General features: G+C 47.0%; 2 protein-coding genes across 5 annotated transcripts in view; both read left to right on the top strand.

The window, feature by feature from the left end:
• Positions 1-2,963: 2,963 nt before the first annotated feature.
• On the top strand, positions 2,964-13,387 carry serpinc1 (serpin peptidase inhibitor, clade C (antithrombin), member 1). The gene is made up of 6 exons (XM_060829647.1): positions 2,964-3,308; positions 5,539-5,754; positions 7,896-8,033; positions 10,328-10,721; positions 12,331-12,395; positions 13,217-13,387. The coding sequence occupies exons 1-6, from the start codon at positions 3,033-3,035 to the stop codon at positions 13,385-13,387; spliced, it is 1,260 nt and encodes a 419-aa protein (XP_060685630.1). The 5' UTR covers positions 2,964-3,032.
• Positions 13,388-22,073: 8,686 nt separating this feature from the next.
• Positions 22,074-25,951, top strand: part of zbtb37 (zinc finger and BTB domain containing 37) — a 30,258-nt gene continuing 26,380 nt past the window's right edge. The window contains exons 1-2 of one of the 4 annotated variants that reach the window (XM_060830059.1): positions 22,074-22,333; positions 24,723-24,829. The gene's annotated coding sequence lies outside the window, so the exon portion shown is untranslated. Of the gene's footprint in view, positions 22,334-23,194; positions 23,549-23,571; positions 23,706-24,255; positions 24,316-24,722; positions 24,830-25,951 lie in introns of those variants that run through there. The other 3 variants (XM_060830060.1, XM_060830061.1, XM_060830062.1) reach the window with 3 other exon arrangements.

Here is a 25,951-nt window from a genome sequence, read left to right as displayed (position 1 = left end):
GTACAAGTTATGGACACCAGTTATGAGGAGAGATTGGATAGATTGGGGTTGTTTTTCTTAGAGCAGAGAAGATTGAGAGGGGACATGATTGAGATGTCTAAAAGTATGAGGGGAAAAGATGGGGTAGACAGGAAAAAACCTTTCCCTTGATGGAGGGATCAATGAATAGGGGTCTTCAATTGAAGGTAAGGGACAGGAGGTTTAGAGGGGATGTGAGGAAAAGAGTTTTCACTCAAAGGATGGTGGGGATCTGGAATTCACTGCCTATAAGGGTGGTAGACGGAGAAACCCTCAGAACATTGAAGAAGTACTTAGTTGTGTGCTTGCAATGCCAAGACACACAAGACTATGGGCAAAGTGCTGGAAAATGGGATGAGAATAGGCAGGTGGTTGTTTTTGACTGGAGTAAATGCGATATGCTGAAGAGCCTTTTTTCTGTGCTGTGGTTCACTATAATTGTATGACTATGCATTTCAGTAAGCAATATCCTCATAAACCTTCTCTGCACCCTCTCCAAAGCGTCCACATCCTTTTGGAAATGTGGCGACCAGAAATGTACACAGAATTCTAAATGCGGCCAAACCAAAGTCTTGTACAATTTTAACATGATCAGCCAGCTCTTATACTCAATACCCCGCCTGATGAAAGCAGGAATACCATATGCCTTCTTGACCACTCTATCCACCTGTGCAGCCACTATCAGAGTACAATGGACCTGAACTCCCACTTCTCTCTGCTCATCAACTTTTCCCAAGGCTCTTCCATTTACAAAATCGTTCGCTCTAGAATTAGAATTCCCAAAATGCATCACCTCACATTTGCCTGGATTGAACTCCACCTGCCACTTTTCCACCAAACTCTCCACACTATATTCTCCTGTATTTTTTGACAGTCCCCTATGCTTTCTGCTACTCCACCAATCTTTGTGTCATCTGCAAACTTGCTGATCATACCAACAGTGCCCTCTTCCAGATCATTTATGTGTATCACAAACAACAGTGGCCCCAGCACTGATCCCTGTGGAACACCACTCATTTACTTTATCCATTTTGAGAAACTCCCTTCAACTACTAATCTCTGTCTCCTGTTGCTCAACCTGTTCTTTATCCACCTAGCGAGAACACCCGCACACCATGTGACTTCACATTCTCCATTAGTTTACCATGGAGAACCTTATCAAATGCCTTACTAAAGTCCATGTATCTGACATCTACAGCCACTCCTTCATCTATCAACTTGGTCACTTCCTCAAAGACTCTATTAAGTTGGAAAGGCACAATCTCCACCACACAAAACCATATTGCCTATCACTGATAAGCCCACTCTTTTCCAAATATAAATAGATTTTATCCCTCAGTACCTTCTTCAGCAACTTTCCCACAACTGACGGCTCACTGGTCTGTACTTACCCAGAATATCCCTACTACCCTTCTTGTACAGGGGGACTTCACCTGTGATTAAGGATGTTGCAAAGATATCTGTCAGAGCCTCAGCTATTTCCTCTCTCGCCTCCCTCAGCAACCTGGGATAGATCCCATTTGATCCTGGGAATTTGTCCACCTTAATATCCTTTAGCCTACCCAACATCTTCCTGCCTTATGACAATGTGATCCAGAGTAAACAAATTTCTATCTCTAATCTCAATGTTCGTTATGTTTCTCTCCTCAGTGAACACTGACGCAAAGTAATCATTGAGAATCTCACCCATTTTCTCTGGTTGTGGAACAGGACCATAAAATACAGAATTTATAGCAAAAGGGTTACAGTGTCATGGAGTTGTAATGATATATTAAGCAAATTTACTTAAAAATCACATAATTTAACATCTTTTAACAGCTGCAGATGTAATCCAACTGGACCAGGAATTGTGTCATTTATGAGTTTGATTAGTTTTTAAAAATATCATCTTTCTGATGTTGGATACATTTATCTCAGTTCCCATGTTATCATTCAATGTCATGTTAACCTATCCTTATCCCTGATTATTTAATATCTATACCATATCCCTACCATAATCTGTGGAGTGATCCTGTTGACCCCTTCCCTTCACAGCCTTCCTTTTGTGTTACTCTGTCTATTAATTATGTTTCTAATGTTTTATGCTCCTTAATAATTTAATCCCTTTGATTTTTTCTTTGCTTTCTTAATTGCTTATGTTTTTACTTTGTCCCTTTGTGTTGTCTCTTATCCATTGCTCCTCTATGTATCTAATGTTTTCCTCTTTCCTAATGTTCAATTATTCCCTTATGTACGCATTCATCAGGAAGTTGCTTAGCTCAGTTAGCTGGCTGACAGTATGGGTTCCCATGGAGACTGAGGTTGCTGTGAAAGCCCCTCCTTCTCAACCTCCCCCTTACCTGAGGCGTGGCGACTGTCAGGTTAAACCACCACCAGTTGTCTCTCTCTAATGGGACAATAGAGACTTCACATTTATATATTCATAGATTGTCGCGAGCATTTCACCAGAGAATTCCTGTAGTATGAAAACAGGCCATTCGGTCCATTGAGTCCACACCAACCCTCCAAAGACCATCCCACCCAGACACAACCTCCTAATCCTATCCCTCTAACTCTGCATTTACCATGCCTAATACACCTAGCCTGTACATCCCTGGATGCTATTGGCAATTTAGCATGGCCAATCCACCTAACCTGCACATCTTTGGACTGTGGGAGGAAACCGGAGCATCTAGTGAAAACTCACGCTGACATGGGGAGAATGTGCAAACTCCACACAGACAGTTGCCCAAGGCTGGAATTGAATCCGGCTCCCCGGTGCTATGGGACAGCAGTACTGAGGCACCCAGCACCACCCCAATATTGTTCATCAATATTGCTGCCTGTTTTATATTTTCAGGTTCTATTCTCTTGTTAACTTGAGATAATCTTTCAGTAACTTCCCCTTTTTCAGGATGAGACGCTTCACCTTGTTCCTTTATGCCGTCCTCGTGGGGGCGATAGATCCTACTCCTTCCAGTGACAACAGTCTGACCCACTGTAACACCAAACTCAAGGACATCCCAGGCCAGCCCATGTGCGTGTATCGTACACCAGACAAGAAAACCCTAGTGGCTCTGACAGCGGACAAAGCGACGCAGCCAAGGGCTAAGGGCCCCCCAGAGAACACCAACCCTCGGGTCTGGGAGCTGTCCAGGGCTAACAGCAAATTCGCCTTTGAGTTTTACAAACAACTGGCCAAATCAAAGGCAGATGGGGAGAACATCTTCCTGTCACCCCTGAGCATCTCCACAGCTTTTGCTATGACAAAACTGGGAGCGTGTGGTGACACCCTGCAGCAGCTAATGGAGGTAGGTACTGTGAAATAGAAACATAGAAACATAGAAACATAGAAAATAGGAGCAGGAGGAGGCCATTCATTATGATCATTGCTGATCATCCAACTCAATAGCCTAATCCTGCTTTCTCCCCTTAACCTTTGATCCCACTCACCCTAAGTGCTCTATCTAGCCACCTCTTAAAAACATTCAATATTTTGGTGTCAACTACTTCCTGTGATAATGAATTCACCACTTTTTGGGTGAGGAAATGTCTCCTCATCTCCATTCTAATTGGTTTTCCCCAAATCCTCAGACTGTGACCCCCTGGTTCTGGACACGCTCATCACTGGGAACATCCTCCCTGCATCAACACAGTCTAGCCCTAATAGAATTTTATAAGTCTCTATGAGATCCCCTCTCACTTGTCTGAACTCCAGCGAAAACAATCCTAACCCCAGTCAATCTCTCCTCATATGTCAGTCCCGCCCTCCCCAGAATCAGCCTGGTAAACCTTTGTCACACTCGAGAGAGTAAGAGCATCCTTCCTCAGAAAAGGAGACCAAACCTGCACACAATATTCTAGGTTTGGCCTCACCAAGGCCCTGTATAACAGTAACACATCCCTGCTCCTGTACTCAAAACTTCTCACAATGAAGGCTAACATACCATTTGCCTTCTCTACAGCCTGCTGTACCTGCATGCTTACCTTCAGTGACTGATGCACAAGGACACCCAGGTCCCACTGTGCAATCCCCTTCCCGATTAAACAGCGATTCAGGTAGTAATCTGCCTCCTTGTTTTTGCTTCCAAAGTGATTAACCTCACATTTATCCAAATTATATGGCATCTGCTATTGGTTTGTCCACACACCCAAACTGTCCAGATCATGCTGAAGGATCTCTGCACCCTCTCAGACAACCTCTCAGAGAAATAAGCAGTGTGAGAAATGCAGCAAAAATTGTGAGGGATGCAAAACAGGATTTACACCACCACAGTGGGCCATAGTTACCTTGAGACAATGGGCAAAGAGAATAGACCATCCAGTACTAAGGGCATGCAGCACTGTCGGAGGATCAGTAGATAAGAAACTGCTGGAGAAAATTAAGCTGTTCTGGCAACATCATTGGAGTGAGAAATAAAAGGTGATGTTTCAAGTCAATATGACTATTCTTCAGAATCCTTCAGAACAATGAAGCTATTTAGCTCTGCGAGCCTGTTTTACCTTTCAATTCAATCCTGGTTGCTCTGTATCTGAACTTCATCTCCCCAGCTTGTTCTAGAAGCCTCAATGCCCTTGTGTTTCGAAAAACATTTGAGCTCAGTATTAAAATGTTCAGTTGAAACCCCTCCACCCCTCCCCACTCTCCCCAACCCAGCATCAGGAGGTTTCTCTTGGCATAACAGTTCCAGATTTCCAGTGAAGAAATGCTTGCTGACATCAGCCCTGAAAGACCTCACTCCAGTTTGAAGATTCCAGCCTCTTGTTCTCAACTGCTCCACCAGGGGGCATTATTTCTCTCAAACGGTGCCAATCATCTTCAGCCTTTCTTCACTTTCAGCTCCTCAATTATATCCTCCTCTCCCTCGCCAATGTGAGGCAATCCAAGCAGAGTTTCTCCTGAGAAATTAACTCTTTCAATCTTGGGATTATTCTGGCCAATCTGGGCTGCGCCCACTCCAAGGCCAGTATCTCCTTCCTGAGGTGCAGAGGCCAGATCCGAACCCAGAATTCCAGATGGATTCCTCTCTGGACCAAGTGGATTGCTGGCTCACAAACCATGTGTCAATCCAAGCTCAAGCCATCTACAACTGTAAGGGATTGGGGGAGGTGAGGCGGGGGGAAGATGTAGATGACCAATCACAAACAATCCTGTACCCAGTCTTGGCCATACCTGAGTCTGTCATGGACAAGAATCTACAACTATATTTTTCCCAGATTCCTAAATTTCCCTTCTGGCCGAGAGACCAGTCACCCTGCCCCACCTGGAAGCCTGATTAAAGTTAGGAAAGGCCAGTGAGGTTGACCTGGGACAGTTCAGTGCCACCTGCTATGGTCAGGAGGGGCCCCTGGCCCCAGTATCCACCCCCTCCTCGCCCTGATAGGGGTTAAAACTTTTATACATCGGGAATGTGGTGAAGAATATGCTGAGGTGAAGAATGATGGCAGTTTGCACACTGATGTCCCCACAGTGCTGTTTGAAACATGATATACAGCTGTTCCAATCTTATGTTTCCATTTCCTCCATCTCTCTATCTGCAGGTCTTTAAGTTTGACACCATCACGGAGAAGACATCAGACCAAGTGCACTACTTCTTCGCGAAGCTCAACTGCCGGCTGTACCGGAAAGCCAACAAGTCTTCAGAGCTGGTTTCAGCCAACCGGCTCTTTGGTGAGAAGTCATTAACGTACAACCAAACATTCCAGAACATCAGTGAGGCGGTGTACAGAGCCAAGCTCATCCCTGTCAACTTCAAGGTGAGGAATGCAGGATAATAGAGGGGCAGGAGGGGTGATGGACAACAATGCAGGTGAGGGAGAGGAGATGTGGAAGGGTCAGGAGGGAGGGAAGGGGGAACTACAGGGAAAGGATTGATTGAGGGAGAAGATTGAAGGGAGAATAAGAGCTGGCAGGAGAGCGAGAAGCAAATGGAGGTCAGTAGAGGTGAGTGATAAGGTGAGGATGAGTAGAGGGGATGGGAAGACAAGGTAAGGGGAAGGAGGGAGGAGAGCAGTGGGGGTGGCAGTAGAAGAAGAGGAAGATCCATCATCAGCAGTCCTCATATCAGAAGTCAACATAGTCTGTTTGGGTTGAAGGAACCCTGTTCCCCTATTTGGAGCAATCAGACTCTGATTCCACTGATTACTACCCTGCACTTCAACAGACACCATTCTCGAGGAGAGGAACCTATGAACTCCCAGGGTAACATTACTGTCTCCACTAATCTTTTTGCCAACTGATTAGGATAACATCAGAAGAAGTTTTAAAATAGCCAATTGGGGCTCCAGTCACTCAAGAATGATTTCATGGAGGATACCTCATCAACACTGAGCCAAAGGTTCAAGGCCCACTCCAGAGAGTTCAACACAAAATTCCACTGCTGTGCTGATGCAGTGCTGCACTTTCAGAGGGTCAGTGCTGAGCGAGTGCTGCACTGTCGGAGGGTCAGTACTGAAGGAGTGCTGCACTGTCAGAGGGTCAGTACTGAAGGAGTGCTGCACTGTCAGAGGGTCATTGATGAGGGAATGCTGCACTGTCGGAGGGTCAGTGCTGAGGGAGTGCTGCACTGTCAGAGGGTCAGTACTGAGGGAGTGCTACACTGTCGGAGGGTCAGTGCTGAGGGAGTGCTGCACTGTCAGAGGGTCAGTAATGCGGGAGTGCTGCACTGTCAGAGGGTCATTGATGAGGAAGTGCTGCACTGTCAGAGGGTCAGTGCTGAGGGAGTGCTGCACTGTCAGACAGTCAGTGCTGAGGGAGTGTCGCACTGTCAGAGGGTCAGTGCTGAGGGAGTACTGCACTGTCAGAAGGTCAGTGCTGAGGAGGTGTCACACTGTCAGAGGGTAAGTGCTGAGGAAGTGCCGCCCTGTCAGAGGTTCAGTGCTGAGGGAGTGCCGCCCTGTCAGAGGGTCAGTGCTGAGAGAATGCTGCACTGTCAGAGTGTAAATGCTGTGGGAGTGCTGCATTGTAAGATGGTCAGCACTGAGGGACTGCAGCACTGTCAGAAGCTCAGTTATGAGGGAGTGCTTCAGTCAGAAGGTCAGTGCTGAGGGAGCAATGCAGTATCCGAATGTCAGTACCAGGAGAGTACTGTCAGTAGTGACAGACAGCTGCACTGTCAGAGGGTCAGTGCTGAGGCAATGCTGCATTATCGGAGGGTCAGTACTGAGGCAGTGCTGCATTATTGGAGGGTCAGTTCTGAGGGGGTGCTGCACTGTCAGACATTTAGTACTGAGGGGGTGCTGCACTGTCAGAAGATCTGCAGTGAGAGAGTGCTGTAGTCGGAAGGTAAGTGCTGAGGGAGCACTGCACTGTGAGAGGGTCAGTATTAAGGAAAGACTGCACACTCTGTCTGCACTGTTGGTAGCTTAATCTTTCAGAAGGGACATTAAACCACTTCCTCGTCTGGACCATTATGCAAACAGCATTAAGTCAAAGGTACCATTGTGCAAAATAAAAAAATCAGGAGGCTGGAAGAACACAGTGAGTCAGGCAGCATTAGGAATCAAGAGTGTGGTGCTGGGAAAGCACAGCTGGTCAGGCGGCATCCGAGGTGCAGGAGAATCCACGTTTCGGGCTTTTGCCTTTTGGCTTGCTGTGTTCTTCCAGCCTCCTGCTTGTCTACTTTGAATTTCAGCATTTGCAGTATTTTTTGTCTCTAATTATTGTGCAAAGAGCAACACGTTTCTCCCAGTGTCAGACCGAAATTTATCCAGTAACTCTCGTCACGTGACCATTGTTTTGGTTGTTTTCTCATTCTGTTTATGGGATCTCACTGTGCAGGGATTAGTTATAATACTTCCTGCTGATGAACAGTGACATCTAGTAGGTTTGCTCTGAGACTTTGAAATGTCCTCAGTTTCGGACCAGGCCGATCTGATAACAAGTCTTTCTTTAACAGGACAAACCAAAGTCAGCCAGAAAGATCATCAATGCTTGGGTGGCCAACAAGACTGAGGGGCTTATCAGAGATGTCATCCCTCCTGATGCCATAACACCCTACACCACCCTGGTTATTGTTAACGCAATCTATTTTAAGGTAGGTTCACAAACTTCGCAGAGTTGATTACTGGCAGTTATTTAAGAGTTAATAATAGCAATCCCAGGATGAGGAAGGTGGTGGAGGCCTTCTACACCAACTCTCCATGTCCCACTATGTCACCTCAAAGGATGCTGGGGGATGTCATGGGGCTTCCCCATGGCAGGGATCTGAGTTCAGACCCACACCATTTATAAGTTGGGAAGGGTATGTCTCTGGGTATGGATAAGGGAAAACACCTTGGGGGGTAAGTGTGCCCACCATTCCTCATCCCTACAGGCCCCTGTCAACAGGTTGGCTGCCAAGAGCAGAGAGAGATACAACAGGAGGGACAGGAGAGGTGAGGCAATGCAGTTGTGGCAATGTCACGGGATTACTGATCTAGCACCACAGCTAGTATTTCACACAAGTAGTCAATCAAATGTGAACTCAAAAGAAAACAAAATTTGGAATTTGAACAAAAATACAAGCCTAATTTAACCACTGTTGATTGTTGTAAAAGCCCTTTAAGGAAGGAAATCTGCCATCCTTACCTGGTCTGGCCTTCATGTGACTCCAGAACCACAGCAATGTGACTGCTGGGTAATTAGGGATGGGCAATACATGTCGTCTTAGCCAGTGATGCTCCCATCCCATAAACAAATAAATACAAAAAACAATTCAAGCCTCGAACCTGAGGTAGGGATGGGGGCTGCTTCTGAATTATGGGCTGACTGAATATGCAGCTCTCTGACAGAGAGGTTCAGATTTATTTTCCTGGTTCTGAGGGGCAGTAAATCATTCAGGGTGGATGGGAAGGGTCAGTGCTGTGCCTGTGACTCCATTGCTCAGTGAACTAATTGTCTGCTCTGGTTACACATCTGGGAGTGTGTCTGGCTCTTGCTTTTCACTGACCTCAGTGAGGGACGCAGCGTAGGGCACTGTACCTGATATCCAGCATTCCTGATTAGCACACCAGTCGAGGGTGAAGGAAATAGCTTGCCAAGTTTTCCATTCAGTGACCTCTTTCACTTTGGCCCTCTCTCGTGTCCAAACACCTCTTCAGGACTTTTTAAAATTTCTCCTCTCTCACACCCAATTTCAGCTCCTTACAACCTAAGCTCTGGAATTCTACCCCAAAACTTTTCATATCTCCATCCTTTCCTTCAGGTGTTCTTTGAAACCTCCTGCTTTGACCAAGTATAAAAGGCTGGTGTAAGCCAGCGGTCTAGGCTTCAAGGAACCTGGGTTCAAATCCTTAGATAGCAGTGTTGAAATCTGTAATTGAAAACTAGTTTTATTATTGGTGACCATATATTTCAGTAAAAACCCATGTGATTCATTAATGTCCTTGAGAGAAAGGAACCTGCCAACTCTGCTGTGTCCTTCTGTCCTACAAATGCCTCCAGACCCACAGCAATGCGGTTGACTCTTATCTGCCCTCCGAAATGGGCTAGCAAACCATTCAGCTGAAGGGCAATCAAGATGGTGGAACAAAGGCAGATATTTCTAGCTGCACCCACATCCCACAAAAGAAGTTTCAAAAAATAAACGTTTAATTTGCTCATTGTGATTTGGTCACATGGCGAGACCAAATAGAAACTGTGTGCCGATCCAGTGGAACTTCCACTCCGTCTGTACAAATGACCCCCACCTTCTGTTCCAATGAACCATCTTGCTCTTGTGGCTAACATTGCCATCTTGCAGTGTTCCAACAAAGTACAATGCAAGCCAGAAGAACAACAGCTCATTTTCTACCGGGGCACTTCACAGCTTCTCGGAGTCGGCATTGCATGGTACAACTCCAAAGCATGACCATTCTCCTCAAATTTTATTTGCATCCACCTCCACACCACCTCTGTATGACCAACCACCCACCCAACCACTGTCCCCCGTGTCTTGTTGACCATGCGGTCAGCAGAATTGACCCATTTTCTCCAAGTCACAACTTCTTTTGTATACATTTTACATCCCCACCTCATCTTTTCCACCATTATCATTCCTATCATTCTGGGCACCCTCACATTTTGTTCCAAATGCTGCCCCACCTCCTCTTCTGACAATAGCAGAAAAAAAACCCACCAATTTCTAGCCCGTTTCAGTTCTGGAGAAGAGGCACAGTGATCTCGAAATATTAACTCCATTTCTCTCTCCACAGATACTGCCAAATCTGCTGAGTTTCTCCAGCATTCTCTGTGTTTCGATCAGTTTTTGTCAGTGACCTGTGAAGCAGGTGTTTTGCTTGCAAAGATGCTGTGTAAATACGAGGCCTTGTGTGAGGAGAAATTATTAAACGTTTAAACCTGTTTGAGCAGGGACTGTGGAAGTCCATGTTTGAGAAGGAGGTGACAGTGAAAAAGGACTTCGAGAAAGTGGACAGAAGCGTCTGCAAAGTCCCAATGATGCAGCAACAGGGCTCCTTTCGTTTTGGCAAGTTCTCCAAGGATGGGGTGAAGGTGATTGAGCTCCCGTACAAAGGGGATGACGTCTCCATGGTGCTGATCCTCCCACTGGCAGAAGCTACCCTGACGGGTGTCGAGAATCAGCTGACGCACGAGAAGATCATGGGGTGGCTGAAGCAACTGACCTCGACGGATGTTGAACTCTCATTGCCCCGGTTCCGAGTTGAGGACTCTTTCAGCCTCACCGACAAGCTGAAGCAGATGGGCCTGAATGATCTCTTCAGCCAAGAGAAAGCCAATTTGCCAGGTTTGATAGCACCTTTTCACAGGACCGTCCCACCCTTCTCTGCCCGGGCCCAACCTACACCCGCACCCCAGCTTGCCCACCATCTCACTCCCTCCCCATCTATCTTGCACTGCCACTCCTGTCACACCTGCAATGCTGCCTGGCCATTTGGCCCTTCTGCTATTCCACATCGTCAACCTGAGATCACTGTCAACATCACCAATGGTTTCTAAGGTGGGGTGATGGCGTGAGCAGGGGTTGTTTTGGGACTTGGACCGTAACATTGGGGGCAGGGGTCAAAATGGGATCATGACTCTACACTACGTGGAAATCAGTCAGACAACAGTGACTTAAATTGACCAAATTAGTGTAAAAAGGATGGACTGACCATCCAATAAGGTCAGGCTCCCAATGACAGAAGATGAAACCTGATCACTCAGGGGAAGAGGGAGCAAAAACATTTCCATTTTGAGTTGCCCTCTGTCAAACTTCCAGAAATGTCAAATTAAAAAAAAAAATCACATGCCACCACTGAAGCAGTCAATTCCAGAGTTACAGCTCATCCTGAGACAAATGGTAGGCCCCAAAGCATGCCTGGTGCCTCAGCTGCCCTGACTGACTGCAGGTGGGAAGCTGCCTCTGCGCTGCTAGCCTTGAACAGACATCTCTAGCCACTGACCCTTCTTGACTGGTTGGCCTATCGTGCTGGCAGTACCTCTAGACAAATGACTCAGGTAAAAACAATGACTGCAGATTCTGGAAACCAGATTCTGGATTAGTGGTGCTGGAAAAGCAGAGCAGTTCAGGCAGTATCCGAGGAGCAGTAAAATCGACGTTTCAGGCGAAAGCCCTTCATCAGGAATACAGGCAGAGTGCCTGAAGGGTGGAGAGATAAATGAGAGGAAGGTTAGGGGGAGGGCACGGGAGGGGCAGTATTGTGTCAACAAACCATATGTTGAGTGGGGGAGAGGGGGTTGTGCCAATTCCTCATCTCTAACTGCCCCATATGCTGGCAAACATTCAGCCCCAGTTCTCCAAATCTCACAGCACAATGTCAGTGAAAGCCCTTCCAGGAGTAGGGTGGCTCACTGGTTAGCGCTGTTGCTTCACAGTGCTAGGGACCTGGGTTCAATTCCACCCTCGGGCAACTGTCTGTGTGGAGTTTGCGCATTCCCCTTGTGTCTGCGGCGGACCGCTCTGGTTTCCTCCCACAGCGGCCAAAGATGTCCAGGTTGGGTGGATTGGCCACGCTAAATTGCCCATAGTATCCAGAGATGTGCAGGCTAGATGGACTAGCCATGGAAAATGCAGGGTTGCAGGGAAAGGGTAGAGGGTTGAGGATGGGTCTGGGTGGGATGTTTTTTGGAGGGTCAGTGTAGACTGGATCGGCTGAATGGTCTACTTCCACACTGTGGGGATTCTATGAGCAGCCAAACAGATGGCACATCCTGCTCTGCGGGTTTTATTTATGGCTAGCATTGACTCTGACAAACTTGAATGGCCACAGTGAGCAGACTTAAGGAGGCTTTAAATATAGCACTGCCTCCAATTCCTGCCTGCTCCTCTGATCCTGTGGCAGGGAGCTAAGTTTGGCTATGAAATAAGACTCATTCTCCTCTTTCTCTAACAGGGATAATTGAAGGAACCAACAATAACATTTACATATCTGATGCATTCCATAAAGCTTTCTTGGAGGTACGATCCAACACAGGGTGCTTATCCAAGAGTTCAAGAGGACCGTTGTGTAGTATTTGATCGTTGGCCTTTGGTAGAACAAGAATCAAAAACACCGTTGGTGGGAAATGACGGGGATACATGCTAACAGTGTCAATTTTCTGCTTGTGTTGCTCCAATTCCTGTTCCATTTTCATAATATTCCTCAGTAGTTTTCCCAAATATGTAAATTCTTACTCTTACAGTTAGAATTCAAATGGCAAACTTAAACCTCCAAGGTATTAAGTTTTACTCTGTATCTAACCCCATGCTGTCCCTGCCCTGGGAGTGTTTAATGGGGGACAGTGTAGAGGAAGTTTTACTCTGTATCTAACCCCATGCTGCCCCTGTCCTGAGAGTGTTTGATGGGGGACAGTGGACAGACAGCTTTTCTCTGTATCTAACCCCATGGTGTTCTTGTCCTGGAAGTGTTTGATGGGGACAGTGGAGAGGGAGTTTTATTCTGTATCTAACACCGTGCTGTCCCTGTCCTGGGAGTGTTTGATGGTTTGACAGTGTAGAGGAGGCTTTGAGCTGTAACTAACCCATGCTGTCCCTGTCCTGGGAGTATTTGATGGGGGCAGGGGGGAAATGGCTTAGATGAAAACTTTACTGTGTAACTAACCCTGTGCTGTCCCTGTCCTGGGAGTATTTGATGGGGGCAGAAGGGAATGGCTTAGATTAAACTTTACTGTGTAACTAACCCTGTGCTGTCCCTGTCCTGGGGGTATTTGATGGGGATAGGATGGTGGCTGTGTTACACTCTACGTGGCCATCCTGACATGTGAATCTCTGGTTGGCAGGTGAATGAGGAAGGTAGTGAAGCTGCTGGAGCATCTACGGTGATAGTGATGGGACGGTCACTGCGGCCCAGTCTGGAGATCTTCAATGCTAATCGGCCATTCCTGCTGCTGATCCGCGAAGTTGCTATCAATGCCATCATCTTCATGGGGAGAATATCAAACCCGTGTTAATGCACCGGGAGAACAGGAATGAGTCATATCAGCATTAAGATAATAACAAAAACTCAAACAAATGTTTCGGGGGTTGTTACCTTATTGTAAGAAATAAAGAAATATAGACTTGTATTTATTTTTTTCATTTCAAAAGTATATATTTTAATCATCAAAATATCTTTATATACCTACATAATCGCTAGAACAGTTCAATTCTATAAAGACACCTCAGGAAGGACATACTGGCACTGAAACATGTCCAGCGGAGATTCACACGGATGATCCCTGGAATCGTAGGTCTAACATATGAGGAACGGCTGAGGATCCTGGGATTGTATTCATTGGAGTTTAGAAGACTAAGGGGAGACTTAATAGAGACGTACAAGATAATACATGGCTTGGAAAGGGTGGACGCTAGGAAATTGTTTCCATTAGGCGAGGAGACTAGGACCCGTGGACACAGCCTTAGAATTAAAGGGGGTCAATTCAGAACAGAAATGCGGAGACATTTCTTCAGCCAGAAGGTGGTGGGCCTGTGGAGTTCATTGCCACGGAGTGCAGTGGAGGCCGGGGCGCTAAATGTCTTCAAGGCAGAGATTGATAGATTCTTGTTGTCTCGAGGAATTAAGGGCTACGGGGAGAATGCTGGTAAGTGGAGTTGAAATGCCCATCAGCCATGATTGAATGGCGGAGTGGACTCAATGGGTCGAATGGCCTTACTTCCACTCCTATGTCTTATGGTCTTTGCATATTGAGAACAAAATAAAAACTCACGATAATACTTGCTTATACAAGATAATATTTACATACATTTGAGGCTTCAGGTGGGTCTAACAACTGAATGGGCCCCTATTTAACTTCAGCAGGAAGAGTTTACACAGTGGTCTTTCCCCAATGCACCTTGGCGGTAGCTACCCCAAGCTTTAGTGTATCCCTCAGCGCATTGTCCTGGACGTTGGAATGTGCCAGTCTACAACACTTGGTCATGGTCAACACCTTGTTCTGGAAGACGAACAGGTTTTGGGCAGACCAAAGAGCATCCTGCACTGAGCTGATGGTGCCCTGGGCGCAGTCAATGCTTGTCGTGGTGTACATCCTGAGGGACAGACCGTAGAGCACACAGTCCACGGAGCTCCTCGGGACGAATCTTGACAGAAATCACTGCATTTCTCTCCAGACTTCCCTTTGCAAAGGCATATTCTGGAAGGAGGTGTGTGACAGTCTCTACCCCCCACAGCATGCGGTTGTATAGAGAGTCCAGGCAGGCAGGAAGGATCTCACAGGTCTCACCACCAGACAAGCGATGGCTTGGTGTTTGCTGGAAAGTTCTGGTGAAGAGGCATTCTGCCAAATGACTCTGACAGTCTGCTCAGGGAGCCACATGACAGAATCCATACTCTCCCCTCAGGGTCTCAAAGATGCTACGCGCTGACCACTTCCTGATGGATTTTGTGGTCAAAGGTGTTGTTCTTTGCAAATTTCTCTACAAAGGGCAGGTGATATGGAACAGTCCAACCAATTGGAGCGTTCCATGGCATGAAGGCCGTCCCATCCTTGACAACGCTGGGGACAGGTAGAACCTCAGTATGTAGTGACACATGGTATTTACATACTGACGGTCTACACACAGCTTGATGCAGCCGCACACTAGTGTGGCCATCAGGATTTAGGCATGTTTTTCCCCCTGCCTTATCCAAAGCATTGTACATGTTGTCCCTGCAGACATGATCCACCACCAGATGAAGTGGAAGATGGCCATGTCTTTTAGAATATAGAACATACAACAGTACAGCACATCGGCCCACGATGATGTGTCAAGCATCTTAATCTAAGATCAACCTAACCTACACATCCCTCAATTTTTACTGCCATCCATGAGCTTGTCCAGCAGTCGCTTAAATGTCCCTAATGTTTCTGACTCTACTACCACTGCTGTCAGTGCATTCCATGCACCCACCACTCTCTGTGTAAAGAACCTCTGGCATCACCCCATACTTTCCTCCAATCAACTTTAAAATTATGACCCTTAAGACAGCCATTTCTGCCCTGGGGACAAGTCTCTGGCTATTTACTCTGTCTATGCCTCTCAGTACCATGTACATCTCTGTCAAGTCACCTCTCTCCTTCTCTCCAGTGTGAAAAGCCCGAGCTCACTCAACCTCTCTTCATAAGACATGCCCTCCAATCCAGGTAGTATCGTGGTAAATCTCCTTTGCACCCTCTCTAAAACATCTCCATCCTTCCTATAATGAGGTGACCAAAACTTTTGCAATAATGCAAGTGTTGTCTAATCACAGTTTTATAGAGCTGCAACAAAGTCTCACAACTCTTAAACCCAATCCCCCTGTCAATGAAAGCCAAAACACTATACCTTCTTAACAACCCTACCAACTTGGGTGGCAACTTTGACGGATATATGTACATGGACCAAGATCCTGCTGTTCCATCACACTGCCAAGAATCCTGTCTTTAACCCTGTATTCAGCATTCAAATTTGACCTTCCAAAATGATTCACTTTACATTTATCCAGGTTGAACTCCATCTACCACTTCTTAGCCCACTCTGCATCCTGTCAATGTCTTGTTGTAACCTGCAACAGCCCTCGATACTATCTACAACACCACCGACCTTCATGTCATCGGCAAACTTATTAACTCACCCTTCACTTCTTCACCCATGTAATTTATAAAAGTTACAAAGAGCAGAGGCTCAAGAACAGATTCCTTCAGGACACCACTGGTCACCGACCTCCAGGTGGTATACTTTCCATCCAGTATCACTTGCTGTCTTCTTTTGGCTAGCCAATTCTGTGTCCAAACAGCCAAATTTCCCTGTATCCCATAATTCCTAACTTTCTGAATGAGCCTACCGTGGGGAACTTTATCAAACGCCTTCCTGAAATCCATATACACCACATCCACTGCTCGACCTGTCTCATCAAATCCTCAAAGAACTCAATAAGGTTTGTGAGGCATGACCTGCTTCTCACAAACAGCAATGTGATAATGACCAGATTGTACACTTTATGGATGTGGATCAAGGGATAAATGTCAGGCAGGATGCCAGGAAGAACTCAACTGCTCTTCCTCAATGTAGCAACTTTCAATATTATCCTTCTGAGAGGTTATACCACATCAATGTACAGCACCTCTGACAATGCAGCACTTCCCCAGTGCTTACTCCCAGACAGTGCAGGGACTGTACTGACCTGACCACACAGCACTGCCTCAGTACTGACCCACCGAAAGTGCGGCAATCCCTCAGTACTGATGGTCCGATAGTGCTGCACTCCCTCAGTATTGACCTCTAACTGTGTGGTACTCCATCAGTACTTACCTTCTGAATGTGCAGCAATCCCTCAGTACTGACCCTCCGACAGTCCAACACTCCCTCAGTACTGACCCTCTGATCATGCAATGCTCCCACAGTACTGACCCTGTGACAGTGCAACATTCCCTCAGTACTGACCAACTGATTGTGCGGCATTCCCTCAGCAGTAACCCTCTGAAAGTATGACACTCCCTCAGGAATGACCTCCAAGAGTGCAGCACTCCGTCATTACTTGGCCTCCCAACAGTGCAGCACTCAGAGTCATAGAGATGCGCAGCATGGCAACAGACCCCTCAGTCCAACCCGTCCATGCCGACCAGATAACCCAACCCAATCTAGTCCCACCTGCCAGCACCCGGTCCATATCCCTCCAAACCCTTTCTATTCATATACTCATCCAAATGCCTTTTAAATGTTGCAATTGTACCAGACGCCACCACATCCTCTGGCAGCTCATTCCATATCACCCTCTGCGTGAAAAAGTTGCCCGTTAGGTCTCTTAAATCTTTCCCCTCTCACCCTAAACCTAAGCCCTCGAGTTCTGGACTCCCCCACCCCGGGGAAAAGACTTTGTCTATTTACCCTATCCGTGCCCATCATAATTTTGTAAACCTCTATAAGGTCACCCCTCAGCCTGTTCAGCCTCTCCTCATAGCTCAAATCCTCCAACCCTGGCAACATCCCTGTAAATTTTCTCTGAACCCTTTCAAGTTTCACAACATCTTTCCGATAGGAAGGAGATCAGAATTGCATGCAAAATTCCAACAGTGGCCTAACCAATGACCTGTACAGCTGTAACATGACCTCCCAACTCCTGTACTCAGTACTCTGACCAATAAACAAAAACATACCAAACGCCTTCTTCACTATCCTATCTATCGGTGACTCCACTTGCAAGGACCTATGAACCTGCACTCCCAGGTCTCTTTGTTCAGCAACACTCCCTAGGAGCTTACCATTAAGTGTATAAGTCCTACTAAGATTTGCTTTCCCAAAATGCAACACCTCACATTTATCTGAATTAAACACCATCTGCCACTCCTCAGCCCATTGGCCCATCTGATCAAGATCCCGTTGTAATCTGAGGTAACCTTCTTCGCTGTCCACTACACCTCCAACTTTGGTGTCATCTGCAAACTTACTAACTGTACCTCTTATGCTCGCATCCAAATCATTTATATAAATGACAAAAAGTAGAGGACTCAGCACCGATCCTTGTGGCACTCCACTGGTCACAGGCCTCCAGTCTGAAAAACAACCCTCCACCACCACCCTCTGTCTTCTACCTTTGAGCCAGTTCTGTATCCAAATGGCTAGTTCTCCTGTATTTCGTGAGATCTAACCTTGCTAACCAGTCTCCCATGGGGAACCTTGTTGAATGCCTGACTGAAGTCCATATAGATCACATCGACCGCTCAGCCCTCATCAATCCTCTTTGTTCCTTCTTCAAAAAACTCAATCAAGTTAGTGAGACATGATTTCCCACACACAAAGCCATGTTGACTATCTCTAAAGTCCTTGCCTTTCCAAATACATGTACATCCTGTCCCTCAGGATTCCCTCCAACAACTTGCCCACCACTGAGGTCAGGCTCACTGGTCTATAGTTCCCTGGCTTGTCCTTACTACCCTTCTTAAACAGTGGAACCATGTTAGCCAACCTCCGGTCTTCCGGCACCTCACCTGTGACTATCGATGATACAAATATCTCAGCAAGAGGCCCAGCAATCACTTCCCTAGCTTCCCACAGAGTTCTAGGGTACACCTAATCAGGTCCTGGGGATTTGTCCACTTTTATGCGTTTCAAGACATCCAGCACTTCCTCCTCTGTAATATGGACATTTTTCAAGATGTCACCATCTATTTCTCTATATTCTATATCTTCCATGTCTTTTTCCACAGTAACTACTGATGCAAAATACTCATTTAGTTTCTCCCCATTTTCTGCGGCTCCACACAAAGGCCACCTTGCTGTTCTTTGAGGGGCCCTATTCTCTCCCCAGTTACTCTTTTGTCCTTAATGTACTTGTAAACACCCTTTGGATTCTCCTTAATTCTTTTTGCCAAAGCTATCTCATGTCCCCGTTTTGCCCTCCTTATTTCCCTCTTAAGTACACTCCTACTGCCTTTATACTCTTACAAGGATTCACTCTCTCTCCTGTCTATACCTGACATATGCTTCCTTCTTTTTCTTAACCAAACCCTCAATTTCTTTAGTCATCCAGCACTCCCTATACCTACCAGCCTTTCCTTTCACCCTAACAGGAATATACTTTCCCTGGACTCTCGTTATCTCATTTCTGAAGGCTTCCCATTTTCCAGCTGTCTTTTTACCTGCGAACATCTGCCACCAATCAGCTTTCGAAAGTTTTTTTTTAGATTAGACTTACAGTGTTGAAACAGGCCCTTCGGCCCAACAAGTCCACACCGACCCGCCGAAGCGAAACCCACCCATACCCCTACATTTACCCCTTACCTAACACTACGGGCAATTTAGCATGGCCAATTCACCTGACCCGCACATCTTTGGACTGTGGGAGGAAACCGGAGCACCCGGAGGAAACCCACGCAGACACGGGGAGAACGTGCAAACTCCACACAGTCAGTCACCTGAGTCGGGAATTGAACCCGGGTCTCAGGTGCTGTGAGGCAGCAGTGCTAACCACTGTGCCACCATGCCGCCCACAATTTTGCCTCATAGTGTCAAAATTGGCCTTTCTCCAATTTAGAACTTCAACTTTTAGAACATAGAACATAGAAAAATACAGCGCAGTACAGGCCCTTTGGCCCTTAATGTTGCGTCGATCCAAGCCCACCTAACCTACACTAGCCCACAATCCTCCATATGCCTATTCAATGCCCGTTTAAATGCCCATGAAGAGGGAGAGTCCACCACTGCTACTGGCAGGGCATTCCATGAACCCACGACTCACTGAGTAAAGAATCTACCCCTAACATCTGTCCTATACCTACCACACCTTAATTTAAAGCTATGCCCCCTCGTAATAGCTGACTCCATACGTGGAAAAGGGTTCTCATGGTCAACCCTATCTAAACCCCTAATCACCTTGTACACCTCTATTAAGTCACCCCTAAACCTTCTTTTCTCCAATGAGAACAGTCCCAAGTGCCTCAGCCTTTCCTCATACGATCTTCCTACCATACCAGGCAACATCCTGGTAAACCTCCTCTGCACCCGTTCCAGTGCCTCACATCCTTTTATTGTATGGCGACCAAAACTGCACACAATACTCCAGAGTCTTTAGATCTGGTCTATCCTTTTCCATCACTATTTTAAACCAATAGAATTATGGTCGCTGGCCTCAAAATGCTCCCCTCACTGACACCTCAGTCACCTGCCCTGCCTTATTTTGCAAGAGTAGGTCAAGATTTGCACCTTCTCTAGTAGGTACATCCACATACTGAATCAGAAAAGTTTCTTGAACACACTTAACAAATTCCTTTTCATCTAAACCCTTAACACTTTGACAGTCCCAGTCTATGTTCCCTCAGTATTGACCCTCCAACAGTGACCACTCCCTCAGTATTGACTCTCTGACTGTGTTACAATCCCTCAGCAGTGACCTGCTAAACATGCAGCACTCCCTCAGTAATGACCATCCGGGAGTGCAGCAATCCCTCATTGCTGGACTTCCCGACAGTGCAGCACTCCCTCAGTGCTGAACCTCCTGACAGTGCAGAACTCATTCGATATTGATCCGATGACAGTGCAGCATTCCCTCCGTACTGACCCTCTGACAGTGCAGCTGGTAATGCATCAGGATGAGCTCTTATGATTAGATTAGATTAGATTACTTACAGTGTGGAAACAGGCCCTTCGGCCCAACAAGTCCACACCGACCCGCCGAAGCGCAACCCACCCATACCCCTACATTTACCCCCTACCTAACACTACGGACAATTTAGCATGGCCAATTCACCTGACCCCGCACATGTTTGGACTGTGGGAGGAAACCCACGCAGACACGGGGAGAATGTGCAAACTCCACACAGTCAGTTGCCTGAGGCGGAAACTGAACCCGGGTCTCTGGCGCTGTGAGGCAGCAGTGCTAACCACTGTGCCGCCCACCAGCTGCTGGGTGTCTGGAGGCAAAAATATGACTGACCAGTTCAGAATGGTAGGTTTGCTTCTATATGGGACATTAATGAACCAGCTGGATTTTTACAATCAGAACAACAATATCAACCTGCGCTTATGTAGCATCTTACACCATCAAACTGTCTGTCCAAACAAAAGTGATGAAGAATCTATCAATCTCAGCCTTAAACATACGCATCGATTCTACTGCCATAGCTCTCTATAACAAGAAGTTCCAAAGACACATAATCCTCTGAGAAAGAAGTCCTCCTCACTGCAGTCTTGAACTGACATCCCTTTTTATTGAGACAATGCACTCTGGTCTTGGCTTTCCCGTGATGGGAAGGATCTTCTCAGCCCCTCAAGAATCTTAAATCTTTCAATGAGATCACCTCTCATTCTTCTAGACTCCAGTGAGTAGTGTCCCAGCCTGTTTTGCCTTTGCTCATAAGCCAATTCCTCCATACCAGGGATCATCCTAGTGAACCTTCTCTGATCAGTCTCCAATGAAATAATATCTTTCCTTAAATGAGGGGGCCAAACCAGCTCATTGTACTCCAGATGTGGTCTCTCCAGCAACTTGTACAAATGCAGCTAGACTTCTCTACTATTATATTCCAACTTCCTTGAAATGTGGGCCAACATTCCAGATTCCCAGCTACTCCCATGTGCCAACTTTCGGCGTTTCGTGGAGAAGTCTCTTTGTATTGCAGGTTCCTGAATATTAATAATATTCAATTCACAGAATCATACAGCACAAAAAAGGTCCTTCAAATTGATTATGGGACAGTCCTGTGGAGTCCAGGACAGTTTGAGACACACTGTTAGAAGGGGGAGGTTTTGATATATATCCATCATCTTTCTGAGATGGAAAAGTGCTGGCCAACCATTGCCAGCTATATTTATTTTCTCTGTTTCCTGCAAATTGATCAAATATTTTAGCTTTCAGTAGAATGCTTAGGGATAAGAAACCTGTGCCATGACAAACTTTGAGGTTTACTGCCTGGGAAGCTTTTCGCCCATTCCTGAAGCAGACAGGTCAATAAACAGTACCTTCCATAACCTGCCTGCGGCGCTCTCTGCGGAGGCTGCAACCGGGGATGTCGGCGAGAGAGCGTCGCATTGCCTCCTGGTGGTTGTAGTTTGAATGCCCGCTGCCGGACGTCTAATCGCAGTCAGGACGTAGTGAAAGAGACTATAACTCCCAGGGAGCAGTGCGGGGGAGAAAGTAAGGCGCGCAGGCGCGTCATTCCCCTTACAGGTTCGAGGATCCTGGAGCGTCCATTTGAGAGCCGGCGCTGGATGAAGGAAGGGATTGTCCATTAACGGGGAAACGATCTCCCCGCCCGAGCTGGTGCGCAGCCTGTCGCCCGCAAAGCTCCGTTCCCCCCTAGGGCGCTCGGGGGGAAAAGAAATGTAGTCCGCCGGCGGAACTTCCGGCCCGTGCCGGAAACTACGTGTCGCTGGAGCTGGAGGTGCGGGCGAGGGCGCATGCGCGGTGCTGGGGCGGCCAATGTCCGGTCACAGAGCGGAGGGTGAGTGAGTGAGTGCGGGTAGGGAGACAGGCAGAGACCAGGGCCAGGGCCAGGGCCAAGTCACTCTCAGATTGAGGCCTGGACCGGCGTTTGGGCGGAGTCGGGGGGCGGTGGAGAGACAAGGTCTTGGGGTGGTAGGGGTTGAGGGTGAGAGGGGCCGGGGGGGTGAGGGTGAGGTGTGGTCTTGGGGAGGCGAGGAAAGGAAAGGAGCAGCCCCTGAGGTATGGGCCAGGGAGCCCTTCCACGGGCAGGAGGGGGGTGTAGCCCAGGAAGCACCTCCCCTGGGGCTGGGTGTGTCCAGGGGGCCTCCCTCCCCACTCCCCCCCCCCTCCTGTCCCTCTCCCCCCCCTCCTGTCCCTCTCCCCCCCCCTCCTGTCCCTCTCCCCCCCCCCTCCTGTCCCTCTCCCCCCCCCTCCTGTCCCTCTCCCCCCCCCTCCTGTCCCTCTCCCCCCCCCTCCTGTCCCTCTCCCCCCCCCTCCTGTCCCTCTCCCCCCCCGTCCCTCCCTCTTCTCTTCCCCCCCCACTCCCTCCCCCCCTCCTTCTTCTTTTTCCCCCCCTCCTCCTCCTTCCCCCCTCCTTCCCCCCCCCCCCCTCCCCCTCTCCCTCCTTCCCCCCCCTCCCCCTCTCCCTCCTGGGGGATGAGGGTGTAATCCTCCCTGAAAGCAGTCTTCCCCAGCCCCCTCCCCCCATTCACCCCCTTCCCCACCACCATTCACACTAAACCTGTTTCCCTGCGCTTGGCCCATATCCTTCTAGTCCTTTCCTGTCCATGTATTTGTCCAAATGCCTTTTAAATGTTGTTAATGTACGCGCCTCAACCATTTCTGCTGGCAGCCCATTCTATATGTGTACCACTCTGTGTGTGAAAAAAAAAGTTGCCCCTCAGTTTCCCTTTTATACTTTCCCCCTAATCTCAAACTGATGCGCTCAAGTCCTTGATTCCCCAACCCTGGGAAATAATCTGAGTGCATTCACCCTATCCATGCGTCTCCTCTTATTCACTCTATAAGAAGTCTCCAATGCTCTAAAAGAAATCCGATCTTGTCCAACCTCTCCCTCTAACTCAGACCATTGAGTCTAGGCAATATCCTTGTAAGTGTCTTCTGTACACTTTCCAGTTTAGTAACGTTCTTCCTGTGACAAGGACTCACCAACATCCTGTACAACTGCATCATAACTTCCCAACTACTGTACTCAATGCCCTGATTGATGAAGGTCAGTGTGCCAAAGCCGTCTTCACTGCCCTGTCTACCTGTGACTCCACTTTCAGAGAACTGTGCACCTGAACTCCATGGTCCCTCTGTTCTACTACAGTCCTTCAGGCCCTACCATTCACCATGAAACGCCTGCCTTGACTTGACTTTTCAAAAATGTAAGACACTCACTTGTCTATATTAAACTCCATTTGCCATTTCTCGGCCCACTTCCCAGCTGATCGAGGTCCTGCTGCAATTTGAAAACTTTCCTTGCTGACCAAGATACCATGTATTTTAATGTCCTTTGCAAACTTACTAATCATGCCTTGTACATTCTCTTCCAAATCGTTGATATGGATAGCAACAGGAACGGGCCCAGCACTGACCTCTGAGGCACTCCACTCACCACAGGCCTCCAGACCAACAAATTCTGAATAGTGGCACTGGATTATCTATATTGTGCAGTTCTAGACATCACCAAATGACTAATGTAAAACACTGCAGATGCTGGAAAGTTTGGAATCCAATTTTGACAGTTTTTTTAGAAAACTAATATAACTTGTTTCTGACCTTTCAGAAGGAACAACATGAGACAAATTAATTTGGTAGGAGCGGGATAAAGGGCTGAGAGATTGTTCAAATAGACCGAGGAATGGGGCAATGGGTGTGTTGGTGCTTCCCATACTGTTGCTCCCTTGAATATTATTTTCTGATCAACCTGTTCAGAGATGCTATTACACACCTCTGGAGCAGGTGGGCCTTGAACCTGGGTCTGTTGATCCAGAGGTAGGTGACACTACCACAAGAGAACCCAAAATAAGTGGTGATCTTTGATTGTCACTATTATTGATACCAACTTTCAATTCCCTGAATGATACTTGATGAATGTCAGGTGTGCGTGCACAGCATCAAGTTAAGGGGAAGTTCACAAGAGTGTTCATAAATCCTTGTTGCTATGAATACAGTGTTAAGTGGCGTGCTTGATGTGCTGTGAAATAGCAGGTCATCCCAAAACCTGCTCATTCCATATTGCAAAAGGAAAGTCCTGTGACGAGTGTGGAGAATTATGCAAAGATAAAGGAATCCAATCCTAATCCAGCCTCTGTGTTAATGACTGGTTTCCATTTCAGCAAGTCATTGCATTTTCTTGTGTGTGTCATGTTGGTTTTACAAGTTAATATTTTTATTTGTAGATTGAGACAACGGAATGGCTGTATTCTGTGGGAGCCCTGTGCTGGAGAGTTGTTGCATGTTCTGCGATGCAAGGTCCCTGGACTGTGACAGAGTCGCCTGGTAATTGGTGAGTTGGGTTTGGTCTGAGAAAGGGTGATGGATATATATGGGGCAGAAAGAAACAATTCCTTATTCAGTTCAGTAATTCACCCTCGAACTAAAACTCCATTGCTATTTCAGTGTGGTAAATAGCGGCATGGAGACCAATTGTAGCAGCAGCAGCTCCTACCCTAGCATATTTCACAGGAGGATCAGCACTGCCCTGGGGTCAACCATCTCCTGTGTAGACCCGTGTTGGCTTGGGGCTATGCTGATCCACTGGCCTCTTAACTGTCTTGATTCGTGCATTGCTGGGAACTGTGTTCAACAATCTGGTTGTTATCTGAGGTCGAATTTGGGGCTCATTGACCTTTTAAGCAATGATTGTTACAACATTGTGGTGAATTTGAATGGAAATGAGGGTTGAAGATGTAGCAGGCAAGAGACATTGGGCAGTTTTCCTGACTGTGATGTTGCAAAGTGGTGTTCGTGAGATTAATGAAAGATATATGAAATGGATCAAAATTGGGGAGTTTGCAACTAGAGAAGGACATACAAGATGCTAAGGTTATAATATGGGTGGAGGAACTTAAGGTGAAGAAGAACATAGAACAAAGAGGTAAAAACAGAAGTTGCTAAAAGGTGTAGAGTGCCACTACTTTTCATCATTTTATATAAATGATTTGGATGTGAACATAAGAGGTATAAGTGAGTAAGTTTGCAGATGACACCAAAATTGGAGGTGTAGTGGACAGCGAAGGAGGTTACCTCAGATTACAATGGGATCTTGATCAGATGGGCCAATGGGCTGAGGAGTGGCAGATGGAGTTTAATTTAGTTCAGTGCGAGGTGCTTCTCCTTGGGAAACCAAATTATACACTTAATTGTAAGGTCCTAGGGAGTGTTGCTGAACAAAAAGCCTTGGAGTGCAGTTTCATAGCTCCTTAAATGTAGAATTGCAGGAAGATAGGATAGTGAAGAAGGTGTTTGGTATGCTTTCCTTTATTGGTCAGAGTATTGAGTACAGGAGTTGGGAGGTCATGTTGCGGCTGTACAGGACATTGGTTAGGCCACTGTTGGAATATTGCATGCAATTCTGATGTCCTTCCTATTGGAAAGATGTTGTGAAACTTGAAAGGGTTCAGAAAAG

Source organism: Hemiscyllium ocellatum, chromosome 9, assembly GCF_020745735.1.
Source record: "Hemiscyllium ocellatum isolate sHemOce1 chromosome 9, sHemOce1.pat.X.cur, whole genome shotgun sequence".
NCBI classification, from domain to species: domain Eukaryota; kingdom Metazoa; phylum Chordata; class Chondrichthyes; order Orectolobiformes; family Hemiscylliidae; genus Hemiscyllium; species Hemiscyllium ocellatum.
The sequence above is the reverse complement of the archived record's forward strand: the minus strand, read 5'-3'. Positions and strand labels throughout refer to the sequence as shown.